The 18,652-nt window shown below is 46.7% G+C and overlaps 1 protein-coding gene across 1 annotated transcript in view; it reads right to left on the bottom strand.

Moving 5' to 3' along the window:
* The window catches only part of LOC124613572 (nascent polypeptide-associated complex subunit alpha, muscle-specific form-like), a 95,469-nt gene that overhangs the window by 38,821 nt on the left and 37,996 nt on the right, over positions 1 to 18,652 (bottom strand). Inside the window, exon 3 of the mRNA XM_047142287.1 lies at positions 11,811 to 12,329. Coding sequence (XP_046998243.1) covers positions 11,811 to 12,329 — 519 coding nt within the window. The remainder of the gene's footprint in view (positions 1 to 11,810; positions 12,330 to 18,652) is intronic.

Below are 18,652 nucleotides of genomic sequence, written 5' to 3'. Positions count from 1 at the left end.
CAGATCCTGGAAACGCTCTCTCAGGAGTGGGATTTCGGCTGCGGCGTGCAAGTCGTCTGTAGGGAATCCAAGAGGTAGGCGCAGTGCCCTTCTGAGGGCGCGGTTCTGCAGCCTCTGGAGTTTGTCCAGGTGCTGCTTTGCCGCGTATCCCCAGACGGGGCACGCATACTCCATTACTGGCCGGATCAGGGCCTGGTAAACATTTACTGCTACTGGGCAGGGAAGGGAGCTGTTTGTGTTCAGGACAGGGTATAGGATGGACATTCTGGCGCAGACCTTCCTGTGGACCTCGTCTATGTGGGGTTTCCACGTAAGACGAGAGTCCCAGGTTACGCCAAGGTACTTGGCGGTTCTGCGCCAGGGGAGTTGGATTCCATTTAGGTGAAGGTGGAGGGGGGGACGTTGAGGAGGTTCGCGCCTTCCGAGCCTGCGGGTAATCAGCATTGCGCCGAGACTTTGCGGATGCCGGTCCCTTTATACCTGCGGTGTGCCCCCCACCACCTGGCCGCGAGAGGCCACCGCCGAAGACGAAAGAGCTGCTGGGCTCAGCTAAAGACCCACTCAAACTAAACACACCTGGTATATACAGCATTGCCTGCGAATGTGGTGTGCAGTACATTGGTCAAACGCAGCGCTCCATCTCTAAAAGGTGCGAGGAACACATCAGGCATGTTCGACTTGGACAAATAGAGAAATCTGCTATAGCTGAACATAGCATCAAAGAAAACCACACCTTTGATTTCGAAAACACCAGGGTGCTGTGCCGAGCCGGGAGCTATTGGGATAGCGTCATTAAAGAATCAATAGAAATACGGGTCCACGAGAATCTTGTGAACAGGGACGAAGGCTATCAACTGAGCGCGGCCTGGAATCCAGCATTAGCCGCAGTACGCTAGGAACGCAACAAGAACCGTCCAGCTCACGAGACGCGATCAGAATGCTCTGACGGAGACACGAACGGCGCACCCGCTTCCCCCTCCACCCCGCCCGCCGGCTCCGCTGGACCCAGCCTCCCGCGGCCAGGTGGTGGGGGGCACACCGCAGGTATAAAGGGACCGGCATCCACAAAGTCTCGGCACTTCGCCAGAAGATGATGAGTATGTCACTCGTCGAAACGTCGCAGTTTGAAGACATCGCCACCCGGCTGGAAGCCCGAGAACTCTTCGCCAACAAAACAGTTGCATCTCAGGCTTAATTTGTTAAATTTGTTTGTAATCGTTTCTCTTTTTTCATTCTTGGACGCTTAGATGAGATCGCACCACAACATTCCATCATAAAATAGTGGATTAGTGTCATAAAAGTGTCATAAATTTAAAACAAATTTCTGTTTCCGTAAGAAATTGAAGTGTTGCCTTTTTCTTGGCAGTCAGTGTCGATGTTAAAAATTGTAGGTCATTTGGGGTGAACATTGTGTGAAATTTAGTACACAGAGCTGAGCTCGATACACTTGCTTTAACTCGCCAGCGAGTCCTGTGACGTCATCTTCGAACTCGCCGCCCCGTGTGCCCTTGACTCGACTCGCGAGTCCCCGCCACAGTCCACTCGTCACCACAGCCTGTTGTAGGCTACAGGTGGACTCGCATCGCTCAGGGGGAGCGAGTACACGAGTTTGCAAGCATAGCCGCGGACTCGCGGGATTTCCGCTACAAACGCAACCGTTTTGAGAGAAATTTTCGCCATTAAACCGTAGATTACTCTCCATTTATTTCGCAGGATCATGATTTCGGCTTTATAGCCATTCTCGAGTGCAAGTTGAAATCTCACAAAAGGTGCGACCTGCTTAAATGACGGTAGCAACGATTGGGCATAACGATTGATGCATACCAATGTAACAACTGATCGGTTAGCAGTGGGTATTGTTGTGTTTACAAACACATTTATATACATAAAACTTTTTCGAAGACAGCCGCAAATTTATTTAAATATTTAATATCTGTTCAGAGAGTGTCTAACAATTACGTTGGCATATACACGCTTTAGTCGTTACCGGATCTGTAAAGATATACCAGAAAATGTGACGTGAGGATGAAGTGGAATCTCTAAATGGTGGTTACTCGTTGAAATAAGTTACAGAAATGAATGATGATCTCACAACTCGCTATTAGCCAATAAATACAAGTTGCCATGACCAAATGAATGTAGAAATAGCATGCTTTCTTGCGACAGTGACGTTGGTCTGTGCCCAGTTTTCGTTTGGTTTGATGCAACATATGTTTTTGTTCAGTGTGGAGGTGGAATAAACAAGAATACAACCATTTTGTTCGCATGGAACCAAAATTGTATGTTTTTCGTGTGAAGCATGGACTACAGCGTGAAACTTTTCCAGATATCACTCCTTGTCTAACGGAGCATATTTGCAATTGCGTACTTTGCACCAATTAATTTTCGTCTTTCACACTCCACAGTGTCACTAAACACGGCTTCGTTAAAGGCCATCTGATCTTCACAATCGGTCATTTCGCTTTGTGAGTGCATCAAGATCGTGTACTGATCTTTTGTACTAACAGTACGTCACAACTATTCTTACATCCCTGTATGCTTCAGTAAGAGCGAAAGAATCTGCAAGAATGAAGCGATCGCAAAGCCATAGTTCTCGCCATACTCGCGAGACAACAGGGGAAACGAAGGAAGGATGTTTGCACAAATGTAACAGCGGCGTCTTTGTTTTAATGTATTCCCTTTCGGTTCTCGCCCAGCTAGCCATTTCAGTAGTGGAAAGACGATACGAGAGTGTGTTTGAGGCGACTTTTTGTGTCAGTAACGACGATACGAACGCAAGATCAATACGACATCAAGTCTCCAAGCGAAGAAAATCTCCGACATGCCGGAAATCGAACCCGGACCCCGTCGGTCAGCAATGTACTGCGCCGACCAAGCAGCTGCCGTGGCAGACAGTAACAACCGATGTAATAAAGGCTTTTATCAGCTATTACTAAAAGTGAAAGTAGAGAGAAGGAAAACAAAATCCACTTTCGACCAGAATCCAACCAACGTCCTTGATCGTGCTTGCTCGTGCCCTTACACACTACGCTATTGCGCTTTTCAGAGACTGTTGACAGTTTAATAGATCGAAAGGATATTCATCTCGTCCGTCTGCCGAGGATGTCTTGAACAAAGACCCACCAGCATCAATGATTTTAGGGCGGAGTACCTGCCACGTTAAGCCCCGTCATCACTCATTCCGTACGACAGTCCCCATCTGAGTCCCCACGTTCTCCCCCTCGCCAGAGTTACTTTGCTAGCTTTGAATTCCAGTTCTATGAGACTTAAGATGTGAAGTTTTCACAAAGTTGGTAGTTTCTTTTTTGTTCGTAATACTACAGAAATTGCTGCCAAATTACACATTTATCCACATTGTCAGTGACATATACGAGCGTAATCCCAAAAGTAAGGCCTATTTTTTATAAACACATAGATCTGTTTATTTCTACAATGATTTACATCATTTCGGGCGCGGGAAGCGAGAACGCTACCGCACGACCTACAGCTTCAACATTTAGCTATTTTTCGACATAATTACCATTTCTGTCGATGAATTTTTGAATGCCCATGTCATGCCAGCTCGCCGCCATGTTGTTCAGAAAGTTATGAACCTCTTCTTTCACCTCGTCGTCGGAGCTGAATAGCTTTCCGGCCAAATGTTCTTTTAACCAGTCCAGAAAGTTCTCCTATTCGGCTGCAAGGCGATGAAAAATGCGCGGGAAGCATCAACTCGTTGCCGCATGTGGTCTTCAGTTAGCATGCGTGGCACCCATCTTGCGAAAAATTGTGAGAGCGGTGCTTCGGGAAACCTCAGGAGCCAACGTGCAGAGATCATCCAGGGTGATCTGCCGAATGCTTTGCTCAATCTTCAACACTGTCTCCTCAGAAATTGATGGTCTCCCGCTCCTTTGTTCGTTGTGAATTTTGGTCCGACCAGCCGCAAACTCTCTACACCACTTAGGAACATTTTTGACATCCATGCACGACTCACCATACACTTCCGTCAATTGGTGGTGGATTTCAATCGGTGCAGTGCCCTTTGCGTTCAAAAACTGAATAACTGCGCGCAATTCGCACTTGCCGGCAACATCCAACGGAAGCTCCATTCTCAACGGCTGCCAAGCCAAGACAGCGCCTGAGCGCGGCGTGCGCATGTTTACACACAGCGCGTGAAGCACTCTTCATAACAGTGTGACCAACTGCCACACAAATAGAGTTCTGTACTTATAAAAAAATAGGAGACCTTACTTTTGGGATTACCCTCGTATATTGCGTGCATTTCGTTGCTTTTTCTTTCGGGTAAATACTTCAGTTCAATTCATTTCAGCAGCACGTTCCTCTTGCCGTAATTCGTATACTACCGAGTTGCTCAACTTCAAAATTTCCCGTGCACTTCCGTCTGCACAGTCACTGCTTTCTGCTCCTCATTGCCAATAAATGCAATTTTGCAACAGCACGTTTGAACTGACAAGTAACAACGCACACTACTTTAACTAGAGTATGTCTGTACCTAATCACGCGATAAAGTTGATTCCCGCAAGTGTCGGTTGTGTAGTTCGCTTTCCGTGCAATACGCTTAAGGTAGCTGACACTCAATCCTACCCAGTCACATTAACATAACCACCTACCAAAAACCGAATAACCGCCCTTTACAGCACGGACAGCTGCGAGACAGTAGTTAAGAGGGTACGTTGAGCCCACTTGGAATGTTTGTATTGCATAACCTTTTTTAACGAATTAATTACATTATATAAACTTTTTTATAAGATAAAATAATCTTAGAATATGTTTTACCTTATGAAAAGTTGATATAATATAATATAGTTCATTTAATTAACTCCCAAAAAGGTTACCTAATAGAAACATGCCAAGTGCGCTCAACGCACCTACTTACTCCTCGAGCCGTGCAGGAAGAGAGCCAGTGAGGTTGTGGAGGGTTCCGACAGGGATGGGGAGCCACGCCGACTCCAGTGCTGTGGCCAGCTGTACTAGGTTTTCCGCCTGAGGATCCATGGCGCTAACAGCCCACTCAAGGTTGTCCCAAGATCATCGATTGGGTTTAAATCTGCCGAGTCTGGAGGCCAGGCGAGTATGGTACACTCATCCTGGTGCCCTTCGAACCACGCACATACCCTGCAAGCTATGTGGCACGTTGCATTTTGCTACTGAGGAAAAAGAAACAGCATGTAGGTGTGGACATGGTCCCCAAGGGTTGATACATACATGTGTTGTTCCATTGCGCCTTCCAGAATGACGAAATCACCCACGGAATGCCACGAAAACATCCCCCACACCATAACGTTCCGTCTGCGAGCCTGGACCCTTCCGGCAACTGTTGCAGGGTGTTTGCTTTGAAACGTTCCTCACCGAGCATGCCAATGGCCATCTGATATCCGAAGAGGCCACTTGTCGTTACTGAGTGGGTGTCCAATTGCTGTATTAACGTGCAAATTCCAACCTTCGTTGCCGATGAACAACAGTCAGCACGAGTGCATGTTCCAGGCGTCTGCTATAGAGGCCCATATGCAGCAACGTTCCCTGAAAGGTCGTTGAGGAGACGGTAGCCCCTCGCTTCTTCTGGGCGGTGTTGCTCAACAGCTGCACGTCTTCTCGCCCGCACACATCTCTACAGCCGTAGTTCACCCTTGTCATCTATGGCCCCTGATGCATTATAGTTGCTGTGTTGGATTGGGTTGGGTTGTTTGAGGGAAGAGACCAAACAGCGAGGTCATCGCTCTCATCGGATTAGGGAAGGACGGGGAAGGAAGTCGGCCGTGCCCTTTCAAAGGAACCATGCCAGCATTTGCCCGGAGCGATTTAGGGAAATCACAGAAAACCTAAATCAGGATGGCCGAACGCGGGATTGAACCGTCGTCCTCCCGACTGCGAGTCCAGTGCGCTAACCACTGCACTAACCCGCTCGGTGCATTATAGTTGCCTCACCGCCGATAAAGGATAGCGCCATTTTGTCATGCACGGTACTCTTTAACAATGGCGGCACGCTTACAGTTTACAAACTTAGCCGTTTCGGAAATGCTTTCACCCTTCGCCCGGAAGCCAATCACCGTGCCCTTTTGGACGTCAGCTAAATCGCTCCCCTTCCGCATTCCGACAACGACTGCACTGTTTCCCGCGCCCCCCGTACAACTCAGGGGATGCCTTCCACTGCCAGTGCTTCGGCCTGCCGTCTGTGAGTGATTATTGCCCGTTTCGAACATAGTCGACAGTCACATTAATGTCACTGGACCGTGTTCAGTCATTGAGCTGCCTCTTCCGCCAATAAGTATAACTGGGTTCTTGCAATTAATTACTCCCATCATCATTTGCCGAAAGTGACCTTAGCAAATAGTAATAATAACAAAATTTCTTCAAATGGCACAGCATTAGACATGTTCCTAAAGCCGAGCGCTATGACATTTTCTGCAGGATGATTTGCTACATCGAGACAAACTGCCGGAAACGATCCTCCGATACGTACTTGTTTTCTCTATGTCTTATAGTTTCCACACAGTTGTCTCCTGAAACCCCAGAGGTACTTATGAAGAACCATGTATTTTATGTTATCGTCGTACATAGTACTTTACGTGCAACGCACGGTCTGTTTGAAGATGTAGATAAAGGATTAAAAGAAAAAACATATAAGCACTAAAAATAAATGTGATTATAAATTTGTTACGGAATTCAGAGGAACTTGCAGATGACCAGCGTCTGTAGCAAAAATTTGCTCTGAACATAAATAAATGTAATGCAGTTCATATAAGTAGTGGCAAAGATCCGATATTGCTTGACTTTGTTATTAGCGGTCAGTAATTGGAATGAGTCATAACCTTCAAATATTGAGGAATTTCTCTCTGGGGAAATTTAAAGACGGGAATCTGAATAATCGCGAGGATGTGTAAATAATGCATGAAAGAGAACGCTTACAACGCCAATTCTTGAGAATTGTCCTTCATTCTGGGATTCTTACCAAGATGAATTAAAGTAACAGATAGGAAAGGTTTAAAGAATAGCTTCGTGACAAATTTGTTCGGTCATTGTGTTAAGTCTCTCAAATGCTCAACACACTGCCGTGGCAGGCGTCACAGGAGAGACGAAGCGCATCGCGGAGAGTCTTACTTGTCAAAATCCGAGAGCTCACATTCCTATGTTATCCAAGAAACGTATTATTTCCTTCAAGTTATGTCCCACGTTAAGACCACGAATAAAATGAGGGAAATTCGAGCCTACGCCTAGGGTTACGGACATCTTTCTTCTTGCATCCCACCCTTGAATGGACTAGGAAGGGGAAATTGAATCTGGCGCAGCGGCTATCCTCCGCCACACACCGGATATTGGCTTGCAGCGAATGATATATGTTACACAAGTCGTGATTGGTTTCACGTACCTACGCTATCTTCCGAAAGCTACACTGCTTGACAATTGCTAAGGAATAGACACATTGCTTGACAGGAATGATCACAGGCAATGGTGGACGCTTGAAGGTTGAGGTAAAAGATGTTTGACAGCGGACCTAGTACGATGAGATGATCATTTGCAACTATTTCCGAAAGACCCCTTCTGGGGACATTTGTCCCCCTACTGCAAATCTTTCGATTCGACGCCACTTCGTCGACTTGCACTTCGATGAAGGTGAAATGAAGTGATCAGTATAACACAAAGATCCATTCCCCCAGCAAAGAAAATCTCTATCCAATTCAAGAATCTAACTTGGGACCCCGTGGTTTAGAGGCAGTAATTCTAACGACTAGACCAGGAATTGTGGATGGTGGCCATCGTATCATCATCAGGCATGTGGCCTGCCATTATGGGGTAAGCCAGATGACGATGTCAGACATTCTCCACGGTAACAACCACTATCCGTGTCATCTACAAAGTGAGGACGGCTTGTTGCCTCCACGGAGAGGGTTTTATCATTGGTTCGTCACAAAGGCCACTCTATTACGTACGTACTGTGTTTAATGTCGTCCACCACTACCTGTAATTATTCCTGTCCAATATTGTCTCTTCGCAACTGTCAAGCACTGTAGCTTTCGGAAGATAGCGTAGGTACCTCAAACCAATCACGACTTTTGTAATAGTACATCATACGCTACAAGGCAATATGCGGTGTGTGGCGGAGGATAGATACTGCGCCAGATTCAATTTCTCCCTCCCATTCCAGTCAAAGATGATACACAGGAGGGAAGACGCTCGTATCCCTCCGTGTAGACTTGAATTTCCCTCGTTTTAGAGTCGTCGTCTTAACATGGGGCGTAACTCGAAAGATTTAATACATGTCTTGCGTCATGTTGGAACATGAGCTCTCGGAACTTTTTAAGTAAGGCTCTCCGCAGTGCGCGTCGTCTCTCTTGTAACACCTGCATTGCTGTGAGTAGAACATTTGAGAGACTCTCTCACGTCCGCAGCTCGTGGTCGTGCGGTAGCGTTCTCGCTTCCTACGCCCGGGTTCCCGGGTTCGATTCGTGGAGGGGTCATGGATTTTCTCTCCCTCGTGATGACTGGGTGTTGTGTGATGTCCTTAGGTTAGTTAGGTTTAAGTAGTTCTAAGTTCTAGGGGACTGATGACTATAGATGTTAAGTCCCACAGTGCTCAGAGCCATTTGAACCATTTTGAGACTCTCTCACAATGACCAAACAAATTTGTGACAAAGATATTCTTTAAATCTTTCGTATCTGTTCCTTTAATTCAACTTGGTAAGGATCCTAGACTGAGGGACAGTTCTCAAGAATTGGTGTAGTAAGCGCTCTCTTTCACGCGATGATTACACATCCTCATTATTATTCAGATTTCCCTCGTTAAATTTCCCTAGAGAGAAACTCCCAGACATTTTAAGGTTATGACTCATTCCAATTACTGGCCGGTAATCCCAAAGTCTTCACACGTACCTCTGGGGTTTCAGAAGACGACTGTCTGAAAACTATGAGACACAGAGAAAAAAGAGTACGTATCAGAGGATACGGCATCTCTCCATGTTTGTAACTCACATTGCAGGTGCTCAATATGCACACCTTTGGTGACGAGGCAAACATTAATACGTATGGAACTAACTGCACTCGCAGATATGAAATGCCAGGGAGGGCGTGACAGCAACCCGTTCCGGAATTCTGTAGAATGGGTTGCTTATCAGCAGGCGCGAACCAATTCGATCTAATTAGATGCGAGAATACGGAGCACGTTATTTGTCTTCACGACACGCCTGCCCCCTAGTGGTTCGCTCTACAATTTCGTCACGGCACGGCACGAATCGAAACTTGGGGAGATCGTGTAGCCACTGATAAACACTATCGTATCAAAATTATCCTGCCATATATTAGCGGACAACAATATGGAGTGTGTACTCCCTTCGACTTTCTCTGGCGACGCTTTCAATAATATGTCTGAATGTCTATAGAGGAATGGCAACCCATTTTTCTTCAAGAGCTGAAATTAAAGAAGGTAGTGATGTTGGAAGCTGTGGTCCACGGTGAAGTCGACGCTCTAAGTCATCCCAAAGGCGCATCATTGGGTTCAGATCGGGACGCTGGAAAGGCCAGTCAATTTCAGAAATGTTAATGTGCATAAATCATTGCCTCACAGTTGCTACTTTATGATATTGTGTACTGTCATGCTGATACAAACAGTTAACGCCTCCGAAATGGTCCTCTACAGTACGCAGCACACAATGGTGCAAAATGCGTTCATGTTCTTCTGTATTTGGCATTCTCTTAAGCTGACCACACCCTAATCGCGATAAACACCCCTATACCGTAACCCCACCTCCTCCAAACTTCATTGTTGGCACTATACATGATAGTAAGTAACATTCTTCCTGCATTCTCCAAACCCAAAGCTTGCCGCGGACTGCGTGGTTCATCAGTCTGTATCACTTCTTTCTAGTCGTCCACTGTCCAGTTGCGTCGCTCTTTACACAACCTCAAGATTTGCTTACCATTGACCACCGTGTGCGTTATGAGGAGCTGCACGACCACTGTAGTCCGTTCCTTTTAACTACTTATCAACAATCATTGTGGTAGCTGGTGTGCTGGTATCATTTTAGAACTCTGGAGTGATTCTTTCTGCAGATTTCACGCGATTTTTACAACCACTCCAGCAACACTCGATTGTCCTTTTCCATCAGTACATGTTCACAAACACATCCCCAATAGTCGCCTGGGCAGCTTTAGAAGGGTTGAACGGTTCGTTATGGACTTTTTACTCAGTTGACATCCAATGATTAGTCCACGTTCATAGTCACAGAGTCTATCCTGACCGATCCATTATTCTATTACTGCTTCTCTACTGGGAATACAATATTGCCCGCCTCCTTCTACAATGGTGGGTCCGCTGCTCGTGACGTCTAGTGATCAATTTCGCATTACGTACATACACTCCAAAACAAAAGAACGGCTTACCACGAAGGACTTATGCAAATTGGTTGTAAACTGATACTCACACAGGAATCGACGGAAAACGCAAAAGTGTAAAAATTGGCCGCCGATGGATGAATGTGCGACACCGCAGAACAGTTTCAGCACGCAGCTAACAGGGACATCAAACAGGGAACATATCGATAGCATGGAATAAAGTCTTTGCGAATTTCATTCCGTGTACTCAGTTGGAGAGTAAGTACGCCTCGCAGGCAGGCGCGTGAACAATATACACAGACCCCAGCATTTCAGAGAGGACGTGAAGATGGGCTCAAAGAAGCCGGTCGGAGTATTCGGCGAATCGCTCGACATTTGAACAGGAGTGATGCCACAGATCGAAGATGTTGGCAGGAGTGGGTGAACCGTGGCCAAACACAGAGTTAAGAAGAAAGCAGCCGGCCTAGAGGGACGACAGAACGAGAAGACCGACCAATCGCAAGAGAGGCACTCAGAGCCCGGATTCGTCGTTATCACCGATCTGACGTACAACAGATGCTTCAGTGAGGACAAGGATCATTAATAGGCGGCTCACAGGAAGCAGAGTGAGCTCACGGTGCCTTTGCGCCAAGTACCTTTGACCTCCATACACCAACTAGTCCGTTTGCAGTGGTGTCGGTCACATTCTTCCTTGAATCTCATTGGTTGGAGTAGAGTTGTCTTCAGTGATGAGTCCCGCTTCCAACTGAGCCCGATGACCAGAAAAGACATGTCTGGAGACGCCCCTGACAGCAGTGGGATACCAGCCTGAGTATTAGTGAACATACGGCCCAACAACCAGGAGTGCCGGTCTGGGGTGTCCATTTATTTCATAGCAGGATTCCTTTGGTTGTCATCAGTGGCACCCTTACAGTACAGCGCTACGTCGACGATATTCTAAGCCCTGTTTTGTGGCCCTTCATGACTAGCCATCCTGGGCTTATATTTCAGCAAGATACTGCCCGCCAGCTCAATGGAGAGAGTTTCTACTGCCTGTCTTTGTCCTTGTCAAACCTTACAATGACCAGAAAGGTCGTCGGATGTGTCCTCAACTGAGAACGTTTGGTGCATTATTGACAGGGCCCTCCAACCAAATAAAGATTTTGACGATCCAGCATACCAATTGGGCAGACTTTGGACAATATCCCTCAGGAGGAGATCCAACAACTCTGTCAATCAATGCCAAGCCGAATAACAACTTGCAGAAGGGTTAGAGGTGGACCAATTTGTGAAGCTCTGTCTCTTGAATAAATCAGCCGATTTTCCTGGCATTGTAGTCATATGTTTCTCTGTGCGTGTGCATTACAAACTACCGATTTTTGTCCCATTCGCATAATTCCTTCGTGGTGCATCGCTTTCTTTGTCTTAGAGTGTACTTTTTTCTGGATAAGATCTGTTAAATAAAAGTCAACGTCTAAGCAACATTGAATATGATAAGAACTTGCCTTGGAGCTGACATCGACGCTGCTGCCGTGGTGGGGAGGCCTCCTGACAAGTATGCCCCTCGGCTGTGGCGGTGGGGGCGGTTGAGCCGTGTGGGTTGGCGCTGGCGGCTGGGCAGGCGGGGGCCGAGGCTGCAGCTGCGCTCTGTTGGAGGGGGCGGACAGCGAGCGCGCCAGGGCCTGCTTGGGCGGCGGCCGCTGCTGTGGGGGCGGCGTCGGCACCGGCAGTGGCTTTTGAGAGGCCTGTGCCTGCGGCTTGGGCTGCCCCTGTGTCTGCAGCTGCGGCTTGGGCTTAGGCGGTGGCGGCTGCAGCTGGGGCTGCGGCTGCTGCTGAGGCGGAGCCTGCGGCGTCTTGGGCGGCGTGCAGGGCGGCGCGTCGGCGTCTCCAGCGGCGTCGGCGTCGAGGACGCGCGCCTGGTGGCCGGTGCTGCGGAAGCTGGCGCGACGAGCCGCTGCAGTGGTCGGGCGACCACACAGGCCCAGGCTGCGCGCTGCGATCTCCTTCTGGCGTGCGTCCAGCACCTGCGTTCCGTTCGAGAGCGCGACACGGTTTTAAAGGAGGTTTAAGGGAGACCTGGAAGTAAAAAGTTTCAGCTACACAACTACAATAAGTAATGCAACACATTTTTTTCTTCTCGGCCAATTTCACTTTAAAAAATACGGAATTTGTTGTGGGACGTCATGGAATATTCCCGGTTCAGTCCGTAAGTTCGTTAAGTTCCAGTAGTTGGCGGCGCTTTACATAGCCTTCAAAATCGCGTCTCTAACAAAGGCTCGTTACAAGAAGAGAGCTGTCAGCGAGTTCCTTTCAGCGGAAGACCCAAGAAACGGATATTCATAAGCGCTTGCTGAATATCTACAGACTTCTGGCAGGAAACAAAAGCACGTTGAGTTGTTGTGCGAGTCGTCTGCCATCATCGCAACAATGTCGCGCATGCCTGTCCGATTTCCCTCGTGCCAGCCAGCCGCACACAGCTCTGACTCCTGCAATTTTGGATGATGATGATGATGTTTGGTTTGTGGGGCGCTCAACTGCGCGGTTATCAGCGCCTGTACAAATTCCCAACCTTTGCTCAGTCCAAACTCGCCACTTTCAGGAATGATGATGAAATGTTGAGGACAACACAAACACCCAGTCATCTCGAGGCAGGTCAAAATCCCTGCCCCCGCCGGGAATCGAACCCGGGACCGCGTGCTCGGGAAGCGAGAACACGACCACGAGACCACGAGCTGCGGACTGCAGTTTTGGAAGGCGCAGACGCTCTCATTCGAGGTGATCCACGGATCACGATCAAACACTTCGCTGCTCAACTGGACCTGTCTGTTGGTAGTGCTGTCACATTCGTCCACCAGTTGGTGTACTCAAAGAAGTGTGCCTGTTTGGTTCCTCGCAGCCTAAAGGAAGACCGTAATGAGGAACTAAAGATCATTTGTGCGGAATTGCTCTCGCGTTATGAGGCTGATCGTGACAATTGTTTGCTGAAAATTGTCACAGGCGCTGAAACATGGCTTCATCAATTCTAACTGAAACAAAACTACAATCCAAGAAAAAGCGCAAAACAACATCCCCAGCCGATGAAGTCATGGCGACGGTCTTCTGGGACCCTGGAGGGGTTCTTCTGTTTTACGTCCTTCCTCCTGGTGCAACCATCACCTCTGCGGTCTACTGTGCTACCCTCAAGAAATCGAACAAACTTCAGGGTGTTCGTCGCCACAACAATGCAAAAGAACTTGTTCTTCTCCATGACAACACAAGCCTCTCGCAAGTCTGCGCGCCCGAGAGGGAGCTCGCAATCTTCATTGGATTGTTCTTCCTCATCCACCCAACAGGTCGATTCTCGCACCTTCCGACTTCCATCTATTTGGGCCAATAAAGGATGCTCTCCGCAGGAAGCAGTATGTGCAGTACGTGGATAATGGAGAGGTTACTGATACAGACGACATTGGCTCTGACGTCGACCAGTAGACTGGTACTTCAAATGGCTCTAAACACTAATGGGACTTAACATCTGATGTCATCAGTCCCCTAGACTTAGAACTACTTAAACCTAACTAACCTAAGAACATCACACACATCCATGCCCGAGGCAGGATTCGAACTTACGACCGTACCAACAGCGCGGTTCCAGACTGAAGCGCCTAGAACCGCTCGGCCACAGCGGCCGGCAGACTGGTACTATGTGGGCGTATAGGCCCTCCCAGCAAGGTGCATAAGGCCGTGGCACTGAACGGAAACTGTGTCGACGAACGGGGTTTTGTACGCAAAACAGTGGGGAATAATATCATGTATTGGAATCCTAAATAAAATCAACCTGCTTTCAGAAAAAACTGTTGCATTAGTTGTTGAACGCACCTCGTATAAAAAACTGGCATACCTTGTTTACTGTTACTCTGTTGTGTGATACGGTACCATATCTTGCGGTAACTTCATTTTCATTGCAAGAGCACATGAAGAAAATTGATTCACCTTAAAAGCTATTGAAGACACATGTTGACAGCATTTCGTGTGGACAGTTCTCTGTTTTCGATTGCTACCAACATAAGCGATCTTTTATCAGTAGTAGCTCTTTCGAAATGTTGTTGTGTCGTGTCAAGCAATTGAAAAACGAGTGTTTAACTCCATCAATACCAACGCATTTTTCATAACGCGCTTTACTAAGGTGTGCGGGGGACGGGGGTACTTTATGCCCATCGAAAAAAGTTTAAAAAAATTGTTTATTGTTCTTGACATTAACAACAAGAGTTTTAAATAGGTACTGATATGTAACCACGATTCATGTCCTGAAAACATCTTTTAGCAGACTTTTAGCAATATCAACGCATTTTCAATAACGTGTACTGCCAAGCTGGGGTACTTTAAGAGCAAAGAGATACTGATGTTTTAAGCGAGCTCCTGCACCTGAAAATATTAAACATCGCATTCATTGTGGAAAGAGACATTTACTATTACGACTTGCGTTTCACTTAAGTGAAGGTAATAAATATTTGTGGTATCAGGTCGAAGAATTGATTACAAACAATTTTTTTTTTCAAAATTTTAAAATATAAATTAACTGACTAGATTACAGTATTTTCAAAAGGTGTGGATCAAGAGCCATCTACCTCCCCCCCCCCCCCCCCCCCCCCCGCCCTGCTCCCCTCACCCCCTTGGTATTGCGATGGTTAAACATGAACGTCTCTGTAGCCGATTTCTCGAGTCGCCGTTACTTCCGTGTGTTGTTTTGCCATAGCCGCTGAATGATATGAGGCAGGTGCATCCGTGGTTTGCCAGTACTGACCGATAAACAAATAAATATTCCCTTTCTCACGACCCATCTATAAGCGTAGGCTATGTCATTCTTTCTCCACTCCCCGTATTCCCTCTAGCCACACCATATTCTTTCCGAAGAAGCACCAACAGAAAAAAATACCGTATGTCGACAATGGTATCGATTCTTATACAAAGACTCTTCGGCAACTGATGGTCAGAGTATTTGAACTGTCGATACGAGAGGCATTCAATGAGTAATGCAGTATTTTTTTTCCCTTAAAGTAGGTTAGTTTTATTCAGGATTCTAATGCACCATGTTATTTCCCAATCCTTTGGCTACACAACAGTATTTAGATATTTGGACAACATGGTTATGGAGTAACAGCGATCAGTATAAATTAACTTAGTATTAAGAAAACAGTCTTAAGACTGACAGCCTTCTGCCACACCTTGGTATACGTGACGCCACCAGCAGTCGACCACATGTTCGCCCTGAAGATGGCCCCTGCGATGGGCTGAAACAGGTGGGCACTAATTAAATAAAAAACGTGATTAAGACTGTTTTCTTAATACTAAGAACAGTATTTTCCAATACACTCTCTGATTAATGTGACGGCCTTACGCCACCTTACCGGAAGGACCTGCGTTCCCGCATGGTACCCCTCTGCTGGTCGACCTCAGAGACAACGTCTTGCTGCATCATTAATCCACCTACTGCTTCTCGAGGGCTGCAACCTTCAATGGGCCAAACGGGTGGAAGTCTTCTGTTAGGCAGGGCCGAACCGAGTAGGCACACATCTTGAAGTACCTTAACTGGTAGATTAGTATGTGAGCATTGCCAACAGAGACGTCCACTTGAGCAGCGAGACCTTTGATTGTGATCCGTCGATGGCCCCGAATGAGAGTGTCTACACCTTCCAAAACTGCAAAAGTCGGAGCTGTGTGCGGCCGGCCGGCACACGGGAGATCGGACAGGTAAGAGCGAGATTGTTGCGATGATGACAGTCGCCTCGTGCAACGATTCACAGCGCTTTTTTTCACTGTCAGGTCACCGTAGATGCCTACAAGTACCTATGAATATCAGCAATGCTCTGATTTTACACCAAAATAAACACAATGACAGATCTCTTCTTGGAACACACATCCATTATACACGTCGTCTTGAATGCTACGTATGGCACTGCCACCTATCGGAAATTCATGAAACTGTAGGAACTGAAGCGGGAATATTTCACGATCTCCCACAGTAAATTCCGTGGGCGTATGGTCAGCACACCGCTCTCCCGGTCTTTTTAAGCGAAACTGTCCAAGAAAAAAAAGTGTTGCATTACTTATTGAATAAATTTCGTAATTATTGCGTGATAAACGTTTATGACAGTGATAACTGACGAAGTATACGGAAGAAACAGGCGATCAATAAGGTATCCAGGACGATTTTAAAAAAATTCTATAATATAAGAGAGCCCTCGAAATACAAGAGAGTTGGTCACCTTACGTTTGCACACATCTTTTTACGACCTGTTCCCACGTCGCTCTATAACAGCTACTAGGTGTTCAAACAGGAACGCCACTTAATGAAAGCACTCCGTCTTCAGGCCACAAGTGGCCCATCGGGACCATCCGACCGCCGTGTCATCCTCAACTGAGTATGCGGATAGGAGGGGCGTGTGGTCAGCACACCGCTCTCCAGGTCGGTTATGATGGATTTCTTTGACCGGAGCCGCTACTATTCGGTCGAGTAGCTCCTCAATTGGCATCACGAGGCTGAGTGCAGCCCGAAAAATGGCAACAGCGCATGGCGGCCCGGATGGTCACCTATCCAAGTGCCGGCCACGCCCGACAGCGCATAACTGCGGTGCTCTGACGGGAACCGGTGTATCCACTGCGGCAAGGCCGTTGCCTCATTTAATGAGAAAATGATTGATTTATAAAATCTGAAACGTTTCTTTCCCGTCTCCACGACGCTTAGGTGGCGTCGCGCGAACTCTCATTCTCGGACGCGGATGAATTCCTCTGTATCCTATCCTTAAGTCCTCTGTGAATAAATTGGCAGCTATGGGCGATAAACGGTTGCATGTCAACACACGAGGACAGATTCGTGGATTACATCTGGGATTGGACAACAAGGAGTTTAGTTTTGCAACCAACGTGCTCCTGCAAGTACTTTGATAACACCTATTTTGTCTGGTTCCATGAAAGCGATACTCTTAACCGGTCTTTGAACAACTTCAAATGTCTTCATCCCAAGCATTAAATTTATCATGGAAGTTAAAAATTACGGGAAGCTTACATTTTTGTACGTAATGATTTACAAAAAAACCACACTGGTACTCTGGGACGTAGTGTTAAAAGAATTCTGAGGCATACGGATCGATATTTCCACGCAAAGAGTTTCCATCCACCACACCTACGCAGCGAAGTCTTAGGACTCGGGTACACACAGCGTACGCTGTTCCGACGCGGATTGTCTTACACTGGAACCTGCACACTCGGCGTCTGTGTTTAAGGAAAATATATACTCCAAGAAGCAGACTTGTCGAGCTACGGATTCTGCACCACTCCTGGAGATGCATGAAGAGGAGAATAGGTCTGTGGGCTTTATTCCTTATGCCGGGGGCATATCCTTGAAGATTGGAAGAATTTTAAGGACTTGACACTGACAAGGGGACCATCAGATCACGGATTTTGATTAGCCTTACGTATGTTGTAGAGGGACCTGTCCTGAGTACCAGGCTAGTGGCTTTTCAGTGTTGAAATCTAATGCGTACCCACTATACCTGTAGCTTTAGACTTGTTTCGGCGTAGCGCAAGTGCTAAAGTTAAAGGGTACCATTCTGCCGTTACGTGTTCACACCCCGCCTAGAACTTATCATCTCATCATACAGAATATATGACATGCAAAATTAATCAAAACTACGGAAGTCATTTTCCGCCGTAATAAATTCATTAATAGCGATCATTACAGAAAACGTTTTTCAAATGTGAACTCCGTTTGTTAAAGAATAGGTTACAGAATTACCTTATTCACTGTCGCTTGCATCACTTATTGAGCTCGAACAGAATTCCGGGTGATATTTCTCGTATAACCAACTGTAACACAAATTCATGGAGCACCATGCACGTTTTATGGAAGCTATTGCATTGTAGGCACACGGATTCTTCAGAACAGATACCGAAAAAAAAATCGTTTAAATTCAAAAAGTTCGTTGCGAACCACGTGTATTTGATCATTCCTGTGAATGCAGGTTCACTAAACAGGTACACTCTCTGTAAAAACTGTACATAAAGAACTTTCTTGAGCCTCCCTGATTTCGTGCTGGTCGAAATTACATTTTTTAGTTTGTTGGTCAATTAGTCAACTCTTTTTTGAACAGTCCAACCAAATCTTCCAGATGGTTCTTGCATGCATAAGAAAAAGTAAGGGAATATCTTCCCTGACACCGCTGTAGCTTACTGTGCTGTGAAGCAGTGCGTAATTTTGTTCAAATATTTTTCCCGCGCAGGCAAAGTCTCCGAGCTCGTTCCACAACGAATCCATTGTGCGTCAGTTGGTACTGACAGCCAGTTTAATCAGAATTAATTACACAATCGAAGT

The sequence above is a fragment of the Schistocerca americana genome, chromosome 4 (genome assembly GCF_021461395.2).
Source record: "Schistocerca americana isolate TAMUIC-IGC-003095 chromosome 4, iqSchAmer2.1, whole genome shotgun sequence".
Lineage (NCBI taxonomy): Eukaryota > Metazoa > Arthropoda > Insecta > Orthoptera > Acrididae > Schistocerca > Schistocerca americana.
This window is presented reverse-complemented; position numbering and strand designations above follow the sequence as displayed.